Here is a 16,576-nt window from a genome sequence, read left to right on the forward strand (position 1 = left end):
GCTATCAAGGTCTGTCATCGCTCAGCCTTCAGTTGAATACTTCGAAAGCAGTATTAAAGAAAAATTTAGACTGATGCTATTCAAAAACCATTAAATAACTGTACTAACTGTAGCAATTGGACCATATCAGGGACTCTGCATTGACATTCTCAGGCATGAGACAGGCACCAGCATTTTATAGGAACTGGTATAGAAGAGCTCAAAAAAGAAAACAGGTAAGGAAGCCTTCCCCTTCTCTTTTCTACGGCAGTGAAGATGCTTCAGACCTCCACAATGAAGTTAATCATTTTATTACAGGTGTGATCATCATTAGACAACTGCCTGCAACACCTTTTGACAAAGGGCTCATCTGCAAGCTTATTCCATAAGTTTGACAAAGATGTGGGAAGTAACCTTGCAAATCCTTCTTGTCAGATAGGATGAACTTTACAGGTGTACTTTCTTTCCTGCTGTATAGCCTCTCTGATGCATCCAGAGATAGCAGATCTGAATAGCAATTGACTTTTAAACCCTGGTTCATGATGAAAAGCTCTGAGTCTGCCTGAACTCTGTTGTCCCATCCACACAAATCTGCAGGGCTCGAGCAATGTAGCCATCTCAGGATTGGGACCAAACGTAGGTAGGGCAAATTCTCTGTTTAGGTGAAAGACAGACAATGTCTTGGGCCTGAGCTCTGGCCAAGTCTTTAGCATGACTTTGTCCAAGAAAAATTATATACAGCTATTTGCAGGAAAGGGATTATGCTCCCTTATCTTCTTGCTGAACATAATGCTATTACTAACAGGATTTAAGGATAGTAGTCACAGAGAAATGCTTCTCAGATGATCCAAAGGGAGAGCCATGGAAACTCTTAACACCAGATTCAAGCCCCATGCAGGCTTCGGATAATGAACTACCACTCTCAGTTTATCCACTGCCCTCAGAAACCTGGAAACTTTGGGGTGATAGCCAACTGAGACTACACCAACTGAGCCTCTGAACACTGTGACTATCATGGCCTGAACTCGAATGTACCTGACGCTCAAGCTCAAAGTTACACACGCTTGCAAGATATCCAGGATGACTGGCACTGTAGCCTCAATTGAGATTGCAAACTGTGCTGGGCCATCATGAACTACTGGACAATATCCCTGGGTACAGAATTAACAAGAGCTGGAGAGAGGGTGGGGACACAGACATCACCATTTCCAGGTACCACTGCCTTCTTCGATCATAGAATATCAGGGTTGGAACGGACCTCAGGAGGTCATCTAGTCCATTCCCCTGCTCAAAGCAGGACCAATCTCCAATTTTTGCCCCAGATCCCAAAATGGCCCCCCTCAAGGATTAAACTCACAACCCTGGGTTTAGCAGGCCAATGCTCAAAGCACTGAGCTATCCCCCCTCCAGCATACTGGAGCTACAAAAAGCTCCCCTAGATCTGGCAAACTTCTGTAGTACCCTGACTATCACGGATGGGAGAAGGGGTTAAATGTACAATAAATCCAAGGTCCAGAGTATTTCCAGGTTTCAGAGTAGCAGCCATATTAGTCTGTATTTGCAAAAGAAAAGGAATACTTGTGGCACCTTAGAGACTAACAAATTTATTTGAGCATAAGCTTTTGTGAGCTACAGCTCACTTCATCGGATGCATTCAGTGGAAAATACAGCGGGGAGATTTATATACATAGAGAACATGAAACAATGGGTGTAACCATACACACTGTAACCAGAGTGATCACTTAAGGTGAGCTATTACCAGCAGGAGAACGGGGGGGACACCTTTTGTAGTGATAATCGAAGTGGGCCATTTCCAGCAGTTGACAAGAATGTCTGAGGAACAGTGGGGGGTGGTGGGGTTTCCAGGATATCTGTTCGATTTGCTCCTGTTTCCATGAATCTAAGACACTTCTGGTGAGACTCAAGGATTGGCATATCCTGGAGATGGTTCAGTTTGAACAACAGGCATTAGTGACTCCATCCTGAATCCCGAGGAAGGAGGTGACTCTTTTCAAGTCCAAAACTGGACAAAGACTCCCCCACTATTTTGGAGACAATTAAGTAGATCCTTGTGTCCCCCTCTTCTCCCCAGACCAGCGGATTGGCCTGTATCTGTAACTGACATGGCTATAAGGCAACAGAACGACAAAGTCCCTGGATCATCTCACTTTGCCCTTAACTAGGCATACTGGTCTATTATCATGTCCATGACCCATGGTGGGACCCATATGTGGAAGAAATCCCTCAGCCTTCCTGTGACACTGGGACTCTGCGCTCAGGCCCTTGTACCGTCAGACAAACGATTTAAAGCCTGAAAGGGATCCCTGCAGTCTGTTACCTCTTCTTTGGTAACATAAAAAGCTAATCCTTTTGTTAGTCTGCCTTTTTTATTGGACTAGCTAGTAGGTCCTCGTCTCCCTGGATACGTGCCTACTGATCTGAAATTCTGGGGACCTGCTGGGAATCTCTTGGACCTCAATTCTCTGAAGACGCTAAGAGCTAGTGGATCTTCTCCAACTTCTTCCTGAAAAAAGTCTGCCTTGAAAAAGGGTATGGCTTCTAGCCTGGTGTTGGAGGTAGAATATGCTACCCACTGTTTTAGCTGCAGGGGTCTCTGGCTCTCTGCTAAGGCTCCCATTGATAGGATTATATCCTGTATGGTGTAATACATGGACAACATATTCGAGTGCATAACTGGGAGAGTGTTGGCCTGCTCAGAGCTCTCATTTCTGGCCTCTGGAAACCTTCCAAGCTTCAGTAGGCACCTCACTGCCCCATGGGAGGTGCATGTCACATGTACTGAAGCTATAGTAACTATGAAGGACCTTGTCAGGCATACCTCATTTGTCAAGAAGATCTTTAAGAGCTACTTCTCTTTCCAGAGGGATTGCTGTTCTCTTTCCACCTCTGACATGGCAGCACCCATCCCTCAGGCTCTAAAGGAGCACCTCCATGTCTGACACCCAGAGGTCAAAGAGCCTTGTTGGGCTGGTTTTCTGTCTAGGGTGCCCTAGTCTCTACTCCAACATAGAGGTAGAGCCCTGTAAGAGGAGGATAAAAGTTCCCTGGCCCCAGCAAATACCTCCCAAGTACATGCCAACCTCTAACAATGTTGGCTGGTCCCAGTGGCGTACCCAGGTGGAGAAAACAGGGGGAGTGGAGATAAAAAAAAGGCGCCACCCGCTTGTACTCACTCGGTGGCACTCCGGGTCTTTGGCGGCACTTCGGCGTCAGCTCCTTCACTTGGACCCCCCACCACCAAAATGCCGCCGAAGACCCGGAGCGAGTGAAGGACCCGACGCGGAAGACCCGAAGTGCGGTCGGATGAATACAAGCGGGTGCCGCTGAAGACCCGGAGCACCGCCTGACCCGCCGCGCGAGTAAAAATTAAAAAGGCCCCACTTCTGCTCGGTGGGAGAGCGGCCGCTGCCCCGCTCCCCCCAGCTACGCTACTGGCTGGTCCCCTCTGTAAGGGGTTCAGCCTTCTCTTAAGATTGGGGAAGCCTATTTCTCACTGCTCGACCTCCTCCTCAGCTAGGCCTTGCAGACTTGAGTGGTGTCTGACTGGACTGACATCTTGAGTGGTATTCTGTGACCAGGACTCAGCTATTTCTTCTCTGCAATGGAATGGATGGGGGCTGCACTCTTCCTGTTGTCTCTGTCCTGGCTTGCTCTTTAAAGACCAGAAGGCAGAGCCCCAAATCTTCGTGAAGTCCGGACTGAACAGCAGGGGAGCCCTACGAGGAGGAATAGGAGGAGGCAGCTGGAGGTGTGGTCCTGTTCCAAGTGACAGCTGTAGAGGTTCTCTTCTTCAGCATCTCCGCCCACGTGGAACCAAGCTGGGCACAGTCAGTTGGGGGCATGGAGAGGGAAGAGCACATTGCTTTCTTTCCTTAGCTCATCCCTTTCACCTCTCAGGGGTAACCCAGAATGGTGGCTGCTCTTTGTCCTTAATCTCCTACCTGCCCCTGTGGGAGCTGGAATTCTGATCTGACGAGGTTTGGTGAGCATCTGCAGGCAGAGCTACACACCAGCAAGATGCTCCCATCCCGCATTTTCTATGAGGACTAAAGTGTTGTTAAGAACAGCTGGAGCAGCTTCTCCTCTCTGCCCCCAGTCTGCTTGGCAATGGTGTGTGTGTGGGAAGCTGATTCCCGGGGCTGCAGCTACCGGTACACTCCCTGCTCCATGGTGGAGAGCAAATCTTCTGCAGGAAGAAGACTGGTGCTAGACCTGCTCATCAGCTGGCATGGGTATGGTGGAAGGTGCTCAAGGTCCAAGAAAGTTCAATTTGCAGCTCAAACCAAGACATGACTATGAAAGCTACAGGGGGCTTTCCTAGGACCAGTGTCCCTCCTCAAGGCAAGTGCTGCACCTGCCCAAGGAAGGGGCAGAGTTTGGTCTGTCCCTGTTTTCTACTCCTTTTCTTTATCCTGGGAGCTGCAGATACTGGGGTCCAAGGAGCAGTCATCCTGTTGTGGGGCTCCTGAATCCCTTCCTGCCCTAAAGAGTTGGTGTGGCGCCTCCTACCTCTTCGGGGCTTTCTGAGGGGACACTTGGCCCTGTTCACCCCTCTCAAGCCCAAGCTGCCCTGGCACTTCATGCAGGAGGAGGGTCTGGCAATGCTAGCAGAAATGGAGCCCAGCCCTGGACTGGGGCCTCATTCTCTTGCTAGGGTCTGGATATGCTAGTAAAGGTGTGGGGGTTTCCCTGTTACACATGGGCAAGCCCATCGAGAAAAAATTGGGGCCCCTGTTCATCATGTTTTCTGGGACCCCTCCCCTCCAATTTCACTCCCATTTCACCCTTGTTAAAGACATTTTAGGGCCCCCTTGAGCTTGGGGCCCCAGTATAATTATCTCCTCTTCTCCCCTTCTCATCAGCCCTGCACGAGGGGCTAAGGCTCACTGGCTTTCAGTGCCTCATATGTGCTGCTATGGCAGCCACAGACCAAAGTGTGCCATGCGGCTTCCTTTAGGTCTCAAGGACCTACTTCTCTCTCTCCTCTGGCAGCCTGCTGGGGGACACAGTGTGCTCAATCTACTAATGGCTAAGGGATATCTGGACCCTTATATGTGACATTCTCAAAAGCATGTGTGCTTTGTCTCCATCAGATGGCTGGGAGGAACTATAATTCCAAATGTCTGGATTGGTGGAGAACACTGAAAAGAGAAATTCTATTTAAACCATAATTATGGTACGTACCATGTGCCAGATCTGACTTTTGTGGCTGTTCTTTTATCTAAAACAAATTATGTACGGTCACCACACTTACAGGCACTGGCATTAATGAATACTTGCTCACGGACGCTTTGCCTTCCACAGTTAATGGAAGAAACAGTGGTTAGGTAGGGAAAACACCGTATAATGATCACATTATTGAGTATGTGCCTGAACTCTCTTGTGCACAAGTGCCCAAGCATGGGAGAGTGGGGTCATTCCACAGGAACAAGGAAAAACAACATTTCTGAACATTTAAATGAAACCAGTGACAGAACCAAGATCACAGAATCATTGAAATGTAGTGCTGGAAGGGACCTTGAGAAGTCATCTAGTCCAGCCCCGTGAGCTGAGGCAGAACCCAGTATTCCTACACTATCCCTGACAGGTGTTTGTCCAACCTGTTCTTAAAAATCTCTAATGATGGGGATTCTACAACCTCTCTTGGGAGCTTATTCCAGAGCTTCATTATCCTTATAGTTAGAAAAATTTCCTAATATCTAACCTAAATCTCTCTCGCTGCAGATTAAGCCCATTACTTCTTGTTCTACCTTCAGTGAACATAGAGAACTACTGATCACAGTCCTCTTTATAACAGCCATTAACACATTTAAAGATTCTTTTCTCAAGACAGCCCCCCACTTCCCTTCCTTTTTTTTTTTTTTTTTTTTTTTTTTAAACTTTTCCTCCTAGGTCAGGTTTTCTAAACCTTTGGTCGTTGTTGCTGCTCTCCTCTGGATTCTCTCCAACTGGTCCACATCTTTCCTGAAGTGTGGTGCCCAGAATAGGACACAGTACTCCAGCTGAGGCCTGAACAGTGCTGAGCAGAGTGGGACAATTACTTGACGTGCACCAGATTGTTGACTCGTATTCAGTTTGTAGATCACAGATCCTTTTTAGGAATACCACCACCTAGCCAGTTATTCCCCATTTTCTAGTTGTGCCTTTCATTTTTTCTTCCTACATGAAGTACTGCAAAGAACTTATCTTTATTGAATTTCATCTTACTGAATTCAGACGAATTAGCCAATTGTTAGTGTCATTTTGAATTATAATCCTATTCTCCAAAATGCTCAAAACCCAGCTTCATGTCATCTGCAGATTTTGTAAGCATACTCTCTACTCCACTATCCAAGTCATTAATGAAAATACTGAATAATACCAGACCCAGGACTGATCCCTGCAGGACTCCACTATATACATCCTCCCAGTTGGAAAGCAAACAATTGATAACTACTCTTTGAATACGGTCATTCAACCAGTTTTGCACCAACTTTATAGTAACTTCATCTAGATCGCATTTCCCTAATTTACTTATAAAAATTTCAAATGGTCTGAGTCAAAAGCCTTACTAAAATCAAGATACATATCCCATCTATTGCTTCCCCCCATCTACTAGGCCGGTTACCCTGTCAAAGAAGGAAATTAGGTTGTTTTGGCAAGATTTGTTCTTGACAAATCCATGCTGGCTATTTCTTATAATCCAATTATCCTCTAGGTGTTCACAAATGTTCCATGACAGGTTTCAGAGTAGCAGCCGTGTTAGTCTGTATCCATAAAAAGAAAAGGAGTACTTGTGGCACCTTAGAGACTAACAAATTTATTAGAGCTTGCTGTAGCTCACGAAAGCTTATGTTCTAATAAATTTGTTAGTCTCTAAGGTGCCCCAAGTACTCCTTTTCTTTTTACAAATGTTCCAGTATTTTTCTAGGTATCAAAGCAAGACTGACTGATTTATAATTCCTCAGCTCCTCTTTGTTCCCCTTTTTGAAGATGGGTAAACAATAGAACCTTTCTCCAGCCCTCTGAGACTTCTTCCATCCTCCAAGAGCTCTCACAGATAATTGTTAATGGTTCCAAGGTTGCTTCAGCTAGTCCCTTAAGTACCCTAGAATGAATTTCATCAGGCCTTGTAGAGTTGAATATATTTAACCTATCTAAATATTCTTTAACTTGTTCTTTCCCCATTTTTGGCTGGTGTTTCTTCCCCCTTTTTGTTAATTTTAATTGTGTTGACTATCTGGTCACCATTAACCTTTTTAGTGAACCCTGAGGCAAAACAGGCATTAAACACCTCAGCCTTCTTGATGTCATCAATTATTAGTTCTCCTTCTCCACTAAGTAGAGGACCTACACTTTCCTTTATCTTTCTCTTGCTCCTAATGTATTTAACAAACTTCTTATTGCTTTTTATGTCCCTTGCCAGGTGTAACTCATTTTTTGCCTTAACCTTTCTGATTTTGTCCCTACATGCTTATGCTATTCTTTTGTATTCCTCCTTAGCAATCTGTCCATTTTTCCACTTTTTGTAGGATTCCCTTTTGATTTTTAGGTCATTGCACCTTCTCCTAGCAGAGAAGATCTTGCTCAGTAATACTTTCCATCCTACAAGTATCACCTAGACAAACCTACCTTCACAGTTTCCAAATCTCCTGCTTTGGACGCTTCTAACAGTCGATAATCCACATCAGAAGTGCGTACAGGTGTACTTTCTACAGAAAAGAAAAGAAACTTTGATAATTACATAGCCCTACACCAAAATACCTAAGATGCCATAATACGGACAAACTCAGCCTCACGCATTTTCTAAATTGACCAAAGAGACTCCAGGCACAATTTTTTTTGAAGTGCTTAAGCAATTTAGCACAGCTTAAGTCCCATTTTCAAAAATCACTTAGGCAATAAGGTGCAGAGCTGCTGACTTTAGAGACTGGAATAGGATTGTACAGTTTTTTACTCCTGGTAGTATTGGAGAGCCAACACAGCAAAGGGAGAGGGAGCTGGACTCTAGAATCTGGTTTTGGGCAATCATTGTCCAGGGTGCACTCTGATTGGCCAGGTGGGATTTCTTGATGATGTAACAATTGTACACAGTTATATTAATTTAGAAGGAATAATGGGCCAGAGGTGTTAATGTAACTAAGTTACTGCCTAATATTAAACAGTTTTAAACAAGGTCTGGGGTTTGGTGTACAGAGACCTCAGCCTGCTTAGCACCATGGCAAATATACTATTAAAAACCTTTTTAACCTTTTATTAAAGATCTAGAAAAGAAGGAGAAACAGTTAAAACCTTTGAAATGTACAGTATTAAATAGGGCTCTCGTTTTAACATTTTTTGTTTTCTATATCTTTAGTTGGAGAGAGTTTTAGAAAGAAAAAACTCCTTGTTTGACAGTCTCTTAGATGGTATTAAAGATGGTAATAACTGTTCATTTTTAGAAAAAAGAGAAGATGTTAGTTGACATGGGCTCTAACTGTTTTTATTGCTGCTGCTGTTAAAGTTCTTTCATCCCAGGTGGTATCTGGGTTGTAAACTGGCTCCCTCTCTCTCCCCCTGGCCTGGTCTGGTCAGGACATTTCTGAAGATCAGGATAAGGAAGGCCCGGGGTCCCAAGAAATAGAGGAAGTGGCAGTGAAGCTTGCTTCAGTAGCCTTTGTCTGTTCTTTCAAGTGTGCTTTTTAAAAACTCTTTTGTACTTTCCCCACAAAATTTCGTTCTTTTAAGGACCCAAAAAGTGAGGGGTAGCAAAACACATTTTTTTGAATTATACTGACTTAGATATTTTGTTTAGACTAACAGAGTTATTTTGCATTCCTTTTGTACTGTGCCCTTCAACATTTGCGATTTTTGGTTATCGTAACATTTTATGAATTGTTACATACTTTTTACAGTTAAGCTCACAATCTGGGTAAATTTGTAGGCTCAAGTGTCACAACATCATCAACTACCAAATTGAAAAACAAAATCTCTCTGCCTCTATTTACAGAGTTGGTTTAAGAAAAGTGAATGGGAATGGGGAGGCAATAAAAAAGATGCATTTTAAATATATCTTTCCTCCTTTTTAATGGATAGTTAAAAATTACAGGCATTAGCTCCAAACCCAGCCATAAACTGTACCCCTCCCTCACCCATCTTGACCAGATGTTGCTTCCTCTTCTTCCAACTGAGAGCTGTACAGGACTGAGGCACCTGAGTGAGAAAGACAGTCAGTTGGGAAGAGAGGAAGAGGCTGGGTGGAAAGGAGCGGGAGCTCAGCTGACCCTGGAAAGTTTATTGTCCTCTGGTCACTTTTGCCTGCTGAATTGGAAACTCTTCAGTATTTCAAGCTTTACAACAAAATATGAGTCGAAAGTGGCATCTGTGCCACAAACATTTCTGGCAACTATACTCTTTTCTCCTATCGTTTTACTGGAGACTATTTTTCAGAGTGGGAGGACACATTACTTAACCCCCCATTCAGTTTAAGGAGCTGAGGAATAATTATTTCTGTAATGTAGCCTAACTGGTGATTCTGAGACTATTTCCTACTTCAGCTCAAAAGGGACAGAGCACTTGAGGATGGGGTCTCTTATATGCCCTGAAACACTGGGGCCACTATTTCCAGACGGTTCAGAGCTTGCAGTGCCAAGGAGTATGCCCACAAGAAAGCGGGTCTGCAGAGGTAATTCTTGAAGGACAAAAAGAAAGCTTTAAAAATGTGTATAAAACTTTAACTATCATTAAAAAAATTAACCCAACAGACCATACAAGCACCTTCTGCAAGTACACAAACAGAGTGATCTGGTGTCATTAAAACGTCCACAATTCTCACTTTGCTATTTCTAACCAGTTAGTGAAATCAACTGTTTGCAGAAGCGCACAACTAGTACAAATGGATATCTGAATTCCCAGCTAGCTGTGCATGTAAATTGATTTGCCAGTTCAATCTGAGGTTGTATTTCTCATTTGTATACCCTGTTTTCTCTTCCCGACACATCCTGTGATGACATAGCAGGCAGAAGGTTGCAAAGCACACAGGCAGTAGATATCCCAGCTGCTGTTCTTGGACCCTGCCACAAAGGTAAATTAATCTGCCTCCCCTCTGTCTCTATGTGAGAGAGAGAGTGTGTGTGTGGCGGGGGGTAGAGGAGAAAGGAGAGAGAAATGGACAGCACTAGCTACGGGGGAAGGTAAAAGGCAGAACCTAGGAACCCACTTGCAAAGGTGGGGAAATGCTCACTAAGAGCAAGGGCAGAGGAAACTCATGAAAACTTAACCCTCTAGGAATGGGATCAGCACCTCTGGTATGTCCAGAAAGGCTAAGTCTTTCTTTTGAGCCTACCCAGGAAGCTAGCACCACTGGCAGCTGCCAGCATGGACATTAGTAAATGATGTGCCAAAAGCTGCTGGAAGGGGATGCAGTAGGCTCCCTGCTAGTATCAGCAGCCCTGGGCAGACCACGGCATGAACCGAATTCATTTTTAGAAGGTTCAGATTCTAGCTCTCTCCCTCCAGTCATGATCTTAGTAAGAGTCTATTACCCCATTTCCCTTCCTCTCCCCAACAGCTGCTGGAGTTCACCTGACCACAGCCTCTTCAAAGCTTTGAAGTAGGGAGGCTGCACTGGAGAGTATCTTACTGCTTTGATAGGGTCACAGAACACCACCTGGGACTTGGCTCTTCAGCTGTTGTTTCCTTATCTGCTCTCTGGCCTTCTGCCCTCTAACACCACAATATGGCCCAGGAACTGACTTCAAGCGGGAAATGAAGGTAGGATCACAAAAATCAGAAATACAATCTAATTAAATCTGGAAATGGAAATTAAAAACTCCACCAGATTGAGATTTGATTAAGGAAAGGCTTTGAATATTTGAGAAGCTGACTGAGCAAAGAAACAAAGGTACTTACGCTTTAAGAGAAGATAAACAAACAGCATTTTTTTTTTTTACAGGAGTTTAGAAAACTTTCTAATCAGCCCATTTTATGAACCTTCATACATTAGAAATTTGCATTTCATGGTCATAATCAAAATCTCAATACCAGTTTGAGTAAAGACAGACCTCCCACCCATGAGGTCATCAGAAAGCTGTTTGAACGGTTGTGATCTCATAGCTGTGAAATATCCCTGCTTGTAAAACATGTGGGGGGGAAAAAATCAAGCATACTCCAAGATAATTTTAACCAATACTTCTCAGTAATGCAATAATGGAGCTAAATAAGAGTCTTTACATCAAGCTAAATTGAATAGTTAAAAATATTTCTTCACACGAATCCTATATAAAATAAATCTGCAGAGATATTTATAGGATTTTAATATATAAACAGGACTAAGACATCTGATTACCTGGAACACAGAACAAAACATGCTCAACAACCCTTTGTTGTTCTGAGGACAACACAAAGCCCTTGCGTGCATCACGTCAGCCTCAATCTTTGCGGGGGGTTTGCGTGTGTATATGGAGGAGGGAGATAGGTGGGAGTTTTGCCCAAGTGCAAAAATACTGCCTCCTGTGCTGAAAACCAGCGCTGCATGATGTCCGAAAAAATGGCGACTCACTTCTTGTAACTGTTGCTCTTCGAGATGTGTTTTTCACGTCCATTCCAATCAGGTGTGTGTGCGCGCGTGTGTACGTTGGCTGGAAGATTCTTCCCCTAGCAGCATCCGTTGGGCCGGCCTGGACACTCCCTGGAGTCGTGCCTTCATGGCGCCTAATATTGAGCCCTGGGGACCTGCCACCCCCTCAGTTCCTTCTTGCTGGCTGCTCCGGTAGGAGGCTGGGTATTGGAATGGACGTGAACACCAGATCTTGAAGAACGATAATTACGGGAAGTGAGTAATCGCTTTTTCTTCTTCGAGTGCTTGTTCATGTCCATTCCAGTCAGGTGACTCCCAAGCCAAATTTAGGAGCTGGGGTTGGAGCTATCCACGGATTGGAGTACTGCTCTTTCAAAGGCCGCATCGTCTCTGGCCTCCACACAGGTTTTGAAACCCGGGGACTGCGACATACCACGGTTCCGGGAACTGGAGTGGCGGGGGGGTTGGGGAGAACCCCCAACAAACTCTATACTAAGACACTAACAACGTTAATAACACTAACGAACTAACTATATACAACCAGATAAAGAACGAACTTGCTGAGCGAGAGTTCCAGCCACCATCACTGGTGGTAAGAAGGAATGGAGGGGGTGGTGGGTCGCCCAGGCCAACCCGACGGATGCTGCACGCACACACCTGATTGGAATGGACATGAACAAGCACTCAAAGAAGAAATTAAAGTTTTCACAGAAAAGACAAATAAGTGCTTACTTTTCAAAATGCTTAATATTAAAGCTTTGCCTTACCTCTTCTTGAAATTAAATTCCAATAATCTCTTTAACAGTAAGGGAAACATGATTAATCACCCTCTCCAAATTTATTCCCTAAATTTTTATTTCTCTTTCTCACTCTCTCTCTAATACACATATATAAAATCACAGAGAGAGAGAGGATATACATATCTAATGTATACATAGGTACGTATCTCCTTTATGTACCCACACTTTACAAGTTTGGTTTTTAAAATGGTACCCCCTTCATATTGAAGATTTTTTTTTTTGCTAGAAAACAACAGGCTCATGGTATCATTTAAGTTTTCAATTTTCAAAGGAGACTAAGGGAAATAGGTGTCCAGTTCCTACTGGCTTTCACTGGCTCCTTTCAAATCCCGGCATACAAAAATCATTACCAAGTGTTGTTTAATTTGTGCAAATAATAATAATAATAATAATAATAATAATAGTGTAATATATACAGGCATGCAAAAAGGCACGTGCACAAAAAGATGGAAGTGCTTAATGAACTACCTGAAAACAGTGATACTCTTCACATATGTTTGCTGTTCTATAATTCATATAAACTTTATGATTTTATAAATCACATCCAGTGAGTTGTTACTGGATAATCAAAGCATCTGAAGTGGGAGTCGATTGCTTTTACAACTATTGATATATTTTTCTGCTCATGCCTTATACCTCAAGACAGCAATAAGAAGAAATATTTAGTGTTTCTAAAGGCACTAGGAGTTTAAGCATCATTTAAATTACTCTGCTCCATATATTAAAACAAGTTTTTTCCTGTTGGATAATTTTTTATCATACAAACCAAAAATAATCTGTTTGCAATTGAGAAAAAACAATCTAACCTTTGTGCCCCTTCAGGAATTCCTCTGAATGGTTATTTTAATATGTTGATCTGTGCTCTTTTAACACTTCTGAACTCTTTAAAACTAACTTCCAAAGATAAAAAACACATCCTTTAGAATTATGTGCTGAATACCCCAAATGACTATAGATAAGATAAGCAGCGAGCATATTTATACAGTTAATGGGAACCATACTTTCATATCTGTAGAGAGGCTCTCTGGAGTGCTTGTTCATACTAGGTATGATGCCCCAGCATGTACTCTGGTGACAACAGACACTGCTAATGTCTGGAGAGATCATCTGTAAGACAGTTAAATGGGGGTGGAGCTGGAGAGCGTATGACTCTCACATGCAAAATATACCTACCTACACTTACTCAAGTATTCTTATTTTGAGTCTTCCCACCACCAATATTAAAAGCTTTAGAAAAATCCAAAATGTTAGAAATGGGACTCAAATATCTTTATAGGTAGGGTCCAGTTTCTAGTAGGTATTACATCCCGAGCAGAGGGCAGCTGTAGCTAGCAATCCACAGGTCTGTACTTTGGGACAGAAGAAATAAATAAGAGTAAAATGAGAAATATGCTCTCTGCCATTCTTATTACCTTGTGTCAAGGTTCCTTTACTTTTGCCCTTGCTTGGTGGTGGCAGCAATAAAGACCGTCTAACAAATATATAACAGGGAAAGAGCCCGCTTGGAAACATCTTTCCCCCCAAAATCCTCCGCAAACCCTACACCCCCTTTCCTGGGGAAGGCTTGATAAAAAATCCTCACCAATTTGCATAGGTGAACACAGACCCAAACCCTTGGATCTTAAGAACAATGAAAGAGCAAAAGAAGAATTTTAATGAAAGAAAAAGTGAAAGAATCACCTCTGTAAAATCAGGATGGTAAATACCTTACAGGGTAATCAGATTCAAAACAGAGAATCCCTCTAGGCAAAACCTTAAGTTACAAAAAGACACAAAAACAGGAATATACATTCCATTCAGCACAGCTTATTTTCTCAGCCATTTAAACAAAACAGAATCTAATGCATATCTAACTAGCTTACTTACTAAGTTCTAAGACTCCATTCCTTTTCTGTTCCTGTCAAAAAACAACACACAGACAGAGAGAAACTTTGTTTCTCCCCCCCTCCAGCTTTGAAAGTATCTTGTCTCCTTATTGGTCATTTTGGTCAGGTGCCAGTGAGATTATCCTACCTTCTTAACCCTTTACAGGTGAAAGGGTTTTTCCTCTGGCCAGGAAGGCTTTTAAAGGTGTTTTCCCTTCCCTTTACATTTATGACACCTTGGGTTATTCAGGTCATTCAACAAATATTGATTTTTTGCAATGTAGCAGGTTACATTTAAATGTCTACTGGGCAGTGTTTTATTACATAAAACAACTGGAGAACTAGAGCAGATCTTTATAAAAGGTATCAAACACAAAGTAAACTGCAGACATTTGTGCGTGTGGTGCGGTAGCAGAGGGAAAACAAAACTTTATATAACACCGAAAGAATCAGTCTCAGAGAAATCACATTTAAGTCATTACAACTGAGGGGAAAAAAAAGAGAGAAGGTTAAAATATGAAGTCTATTTCTACCCACCACTTAGAATTTGCTGCACTGCTTCATTTCCCATCTGTGCTGCTGTGAAACCTTGTAAGGAGATGATGGAGGGATCAGAGCCGTAATTCAGCAGGAGGCGACAGGTTTGCAAGTGACCTGCCAAAGCAGCCCTATGCAAAGCTGTTTGACCAAGTGTGTCCAGTGCATTCATCTGAAAAATCATTCAGCAATATAAAATTAAGTATCTTTATAATTGCAAGCCTCCACCCCGTCCCAAAACCTTAATATGAAAGAAGAGTAACAAGTAAAATTTCAGCACATGCTAATTTACTTATAAACCCTACTGCCTTGCCACATTATTAAGACAGAATAACGAAGGATCAATTAAAATATTCCTAATTAAAAAGTAATTAATTATTTCAGATTACATTTCTTAACTCCTTATATAATACAGTTATTAATTTATGTTGCTCATAAAATGAAACAGGATTACCAGAAAAATCTGTACTTTAAAACTTTATTAAATATTTTGACAAAGTTCACTTGGATAAATTAAATCTTTTTGAAAAAAAGTCACCCTTTAACAAAAGTAACTGAATAAGCAAAAACTCTAATACACAGTGGATGATTGGTTAATATATTTACATCTAACCTAAGAATTTCATGCAGGTTCAAGCTGCAAGAAAATTACCATCTGCCATCCTCAGAGGAGAAATAACTCAACATAATCTAATAACAATAATTCAAAAACCCATCTAAAGAGGTCAGATGGAGGAGAATTCTTCAGGGAGAAAAATGCAAGCCTGAAACCTAAATTCAGTTATCACGAATTCAGTCCATCTTGCTACTTGTTAATTCTTTTAATGAAACAGAAATCTAGAGCTTATAAACAGGCAACAAGGGATTAGGTAATGCAGGAGCTCAGCACAGAACGATGAATAGGCATCTTCAAGTGACCTAATAAAAAGTCTCATCTAATGGAAACCTACCTGTATGACAAGATCTAATATAATAATCTAATCTAAACATCTGGAGTTTATGCAGAACATTCACAGAAAAAGAGAATAATAGCCAAGATGCACTTTAAAAAGATTTTAAGTAGAACCTTTGTAGCTAATGGCTGTTCATGGCAAATGTAAATGCAGATATCCAACAGCTTTGGGGTTTTTTTGGTCAATTTAGGAAACACAAACTGTTCTATATTCTTTGGACATTGTCACAGATAACTTGCCATCACCCTCCAACTGTAAGATTTCCATGCTGTGAGCTGCATGCATCACAGATGTACTTACTATACAGAACTCCCATCTGACTTTACCAAAATTCTTACCTTGGTAGAATAGAACAAAGTTTTTGCCTCAATTCCTGACTAAAAGCGTGCAGCGGAGGGCAATGAAAATGATGAGGGGGCTGGGGCACATGACTTATGAGGAGAGGCTGAGGGAAATGGGCTTATTTAGTCTGCAGAAGAGTGTGGGGGTACAGGGGGATTTGATAGCAGCCTTCAACTACCTGAAGGGGGGTTCCAAAGAGCATGGAGCTCGGCTGTTCTCAGTGGTGGCAGATGACAGAACAAGGAGCAATGATCTCAAGTTGCAGTGGGGGAGGTCCAGGTTGGATATTAGGAAACACTATTTCACTGTGTTCCCTAGGGAGGTGTGTGGAATCTCCATCCTTCGAGGGTTTTAAGGCCCAGTTTGACAAAGCCCTGGCTGGGATGATTTAGTGGGGGGCTGGTCCAGCTTTGAGCAGGGGGTTGGACTAGATGACCTCCTGAGGTCTCTTCCAACCCTAATCTTCTATGATTCAATGAGCTACAGAAAGTGAATAGGGAGTTTGCACAACATCCACCTGCAAACAGGTTTGACTCACACCAG

At 42.6% G+C, this 16,576-nt stretch overlaps 1 protein-coding gene across 1 annotated transcript in view; it reads right to left on the reverse strand.

Annotated features, from left to right (window-relative positions):
- TNKS (tankyrase) overlaps positions 1-16,576 on the reverse strand; it is a 280,881-nt gene that overhangs the window by 50,155 nt on the left and 214,150 nt on the right. The window contains exons 12-13 of the mRNA XM_077814807.1: positions 14,739-14,910; positions 7,612-7,691 (exon numbers count right to left, since the gene is read on the reverse strand). Of these exons, the coding sequence (XP_077670933.1) occupies positions 7,612-7,691; positions 14,739-14,910 (252 nt within the window). The remainder of the gene's footprint in view (positions 1-7,611; positions 7,692-14,738; positions 14,911-16,576) is intronic.

This window comes from Eretmochelys imbricata, chromosome 4 (assembly GCF_965152235.1).
Source record: "Eretmochelys imbricata isolate rEreImb1 chromosome 4, rEreImb1.hap1, whole genome shotgun sequence".
In the NCBI taxonomy this organism is placed as follows: Eukaryota; Metazoa; Chordata; order Testudines; family Cheloniidae; genus Eretmochelys; species Eretmochelys imbricata.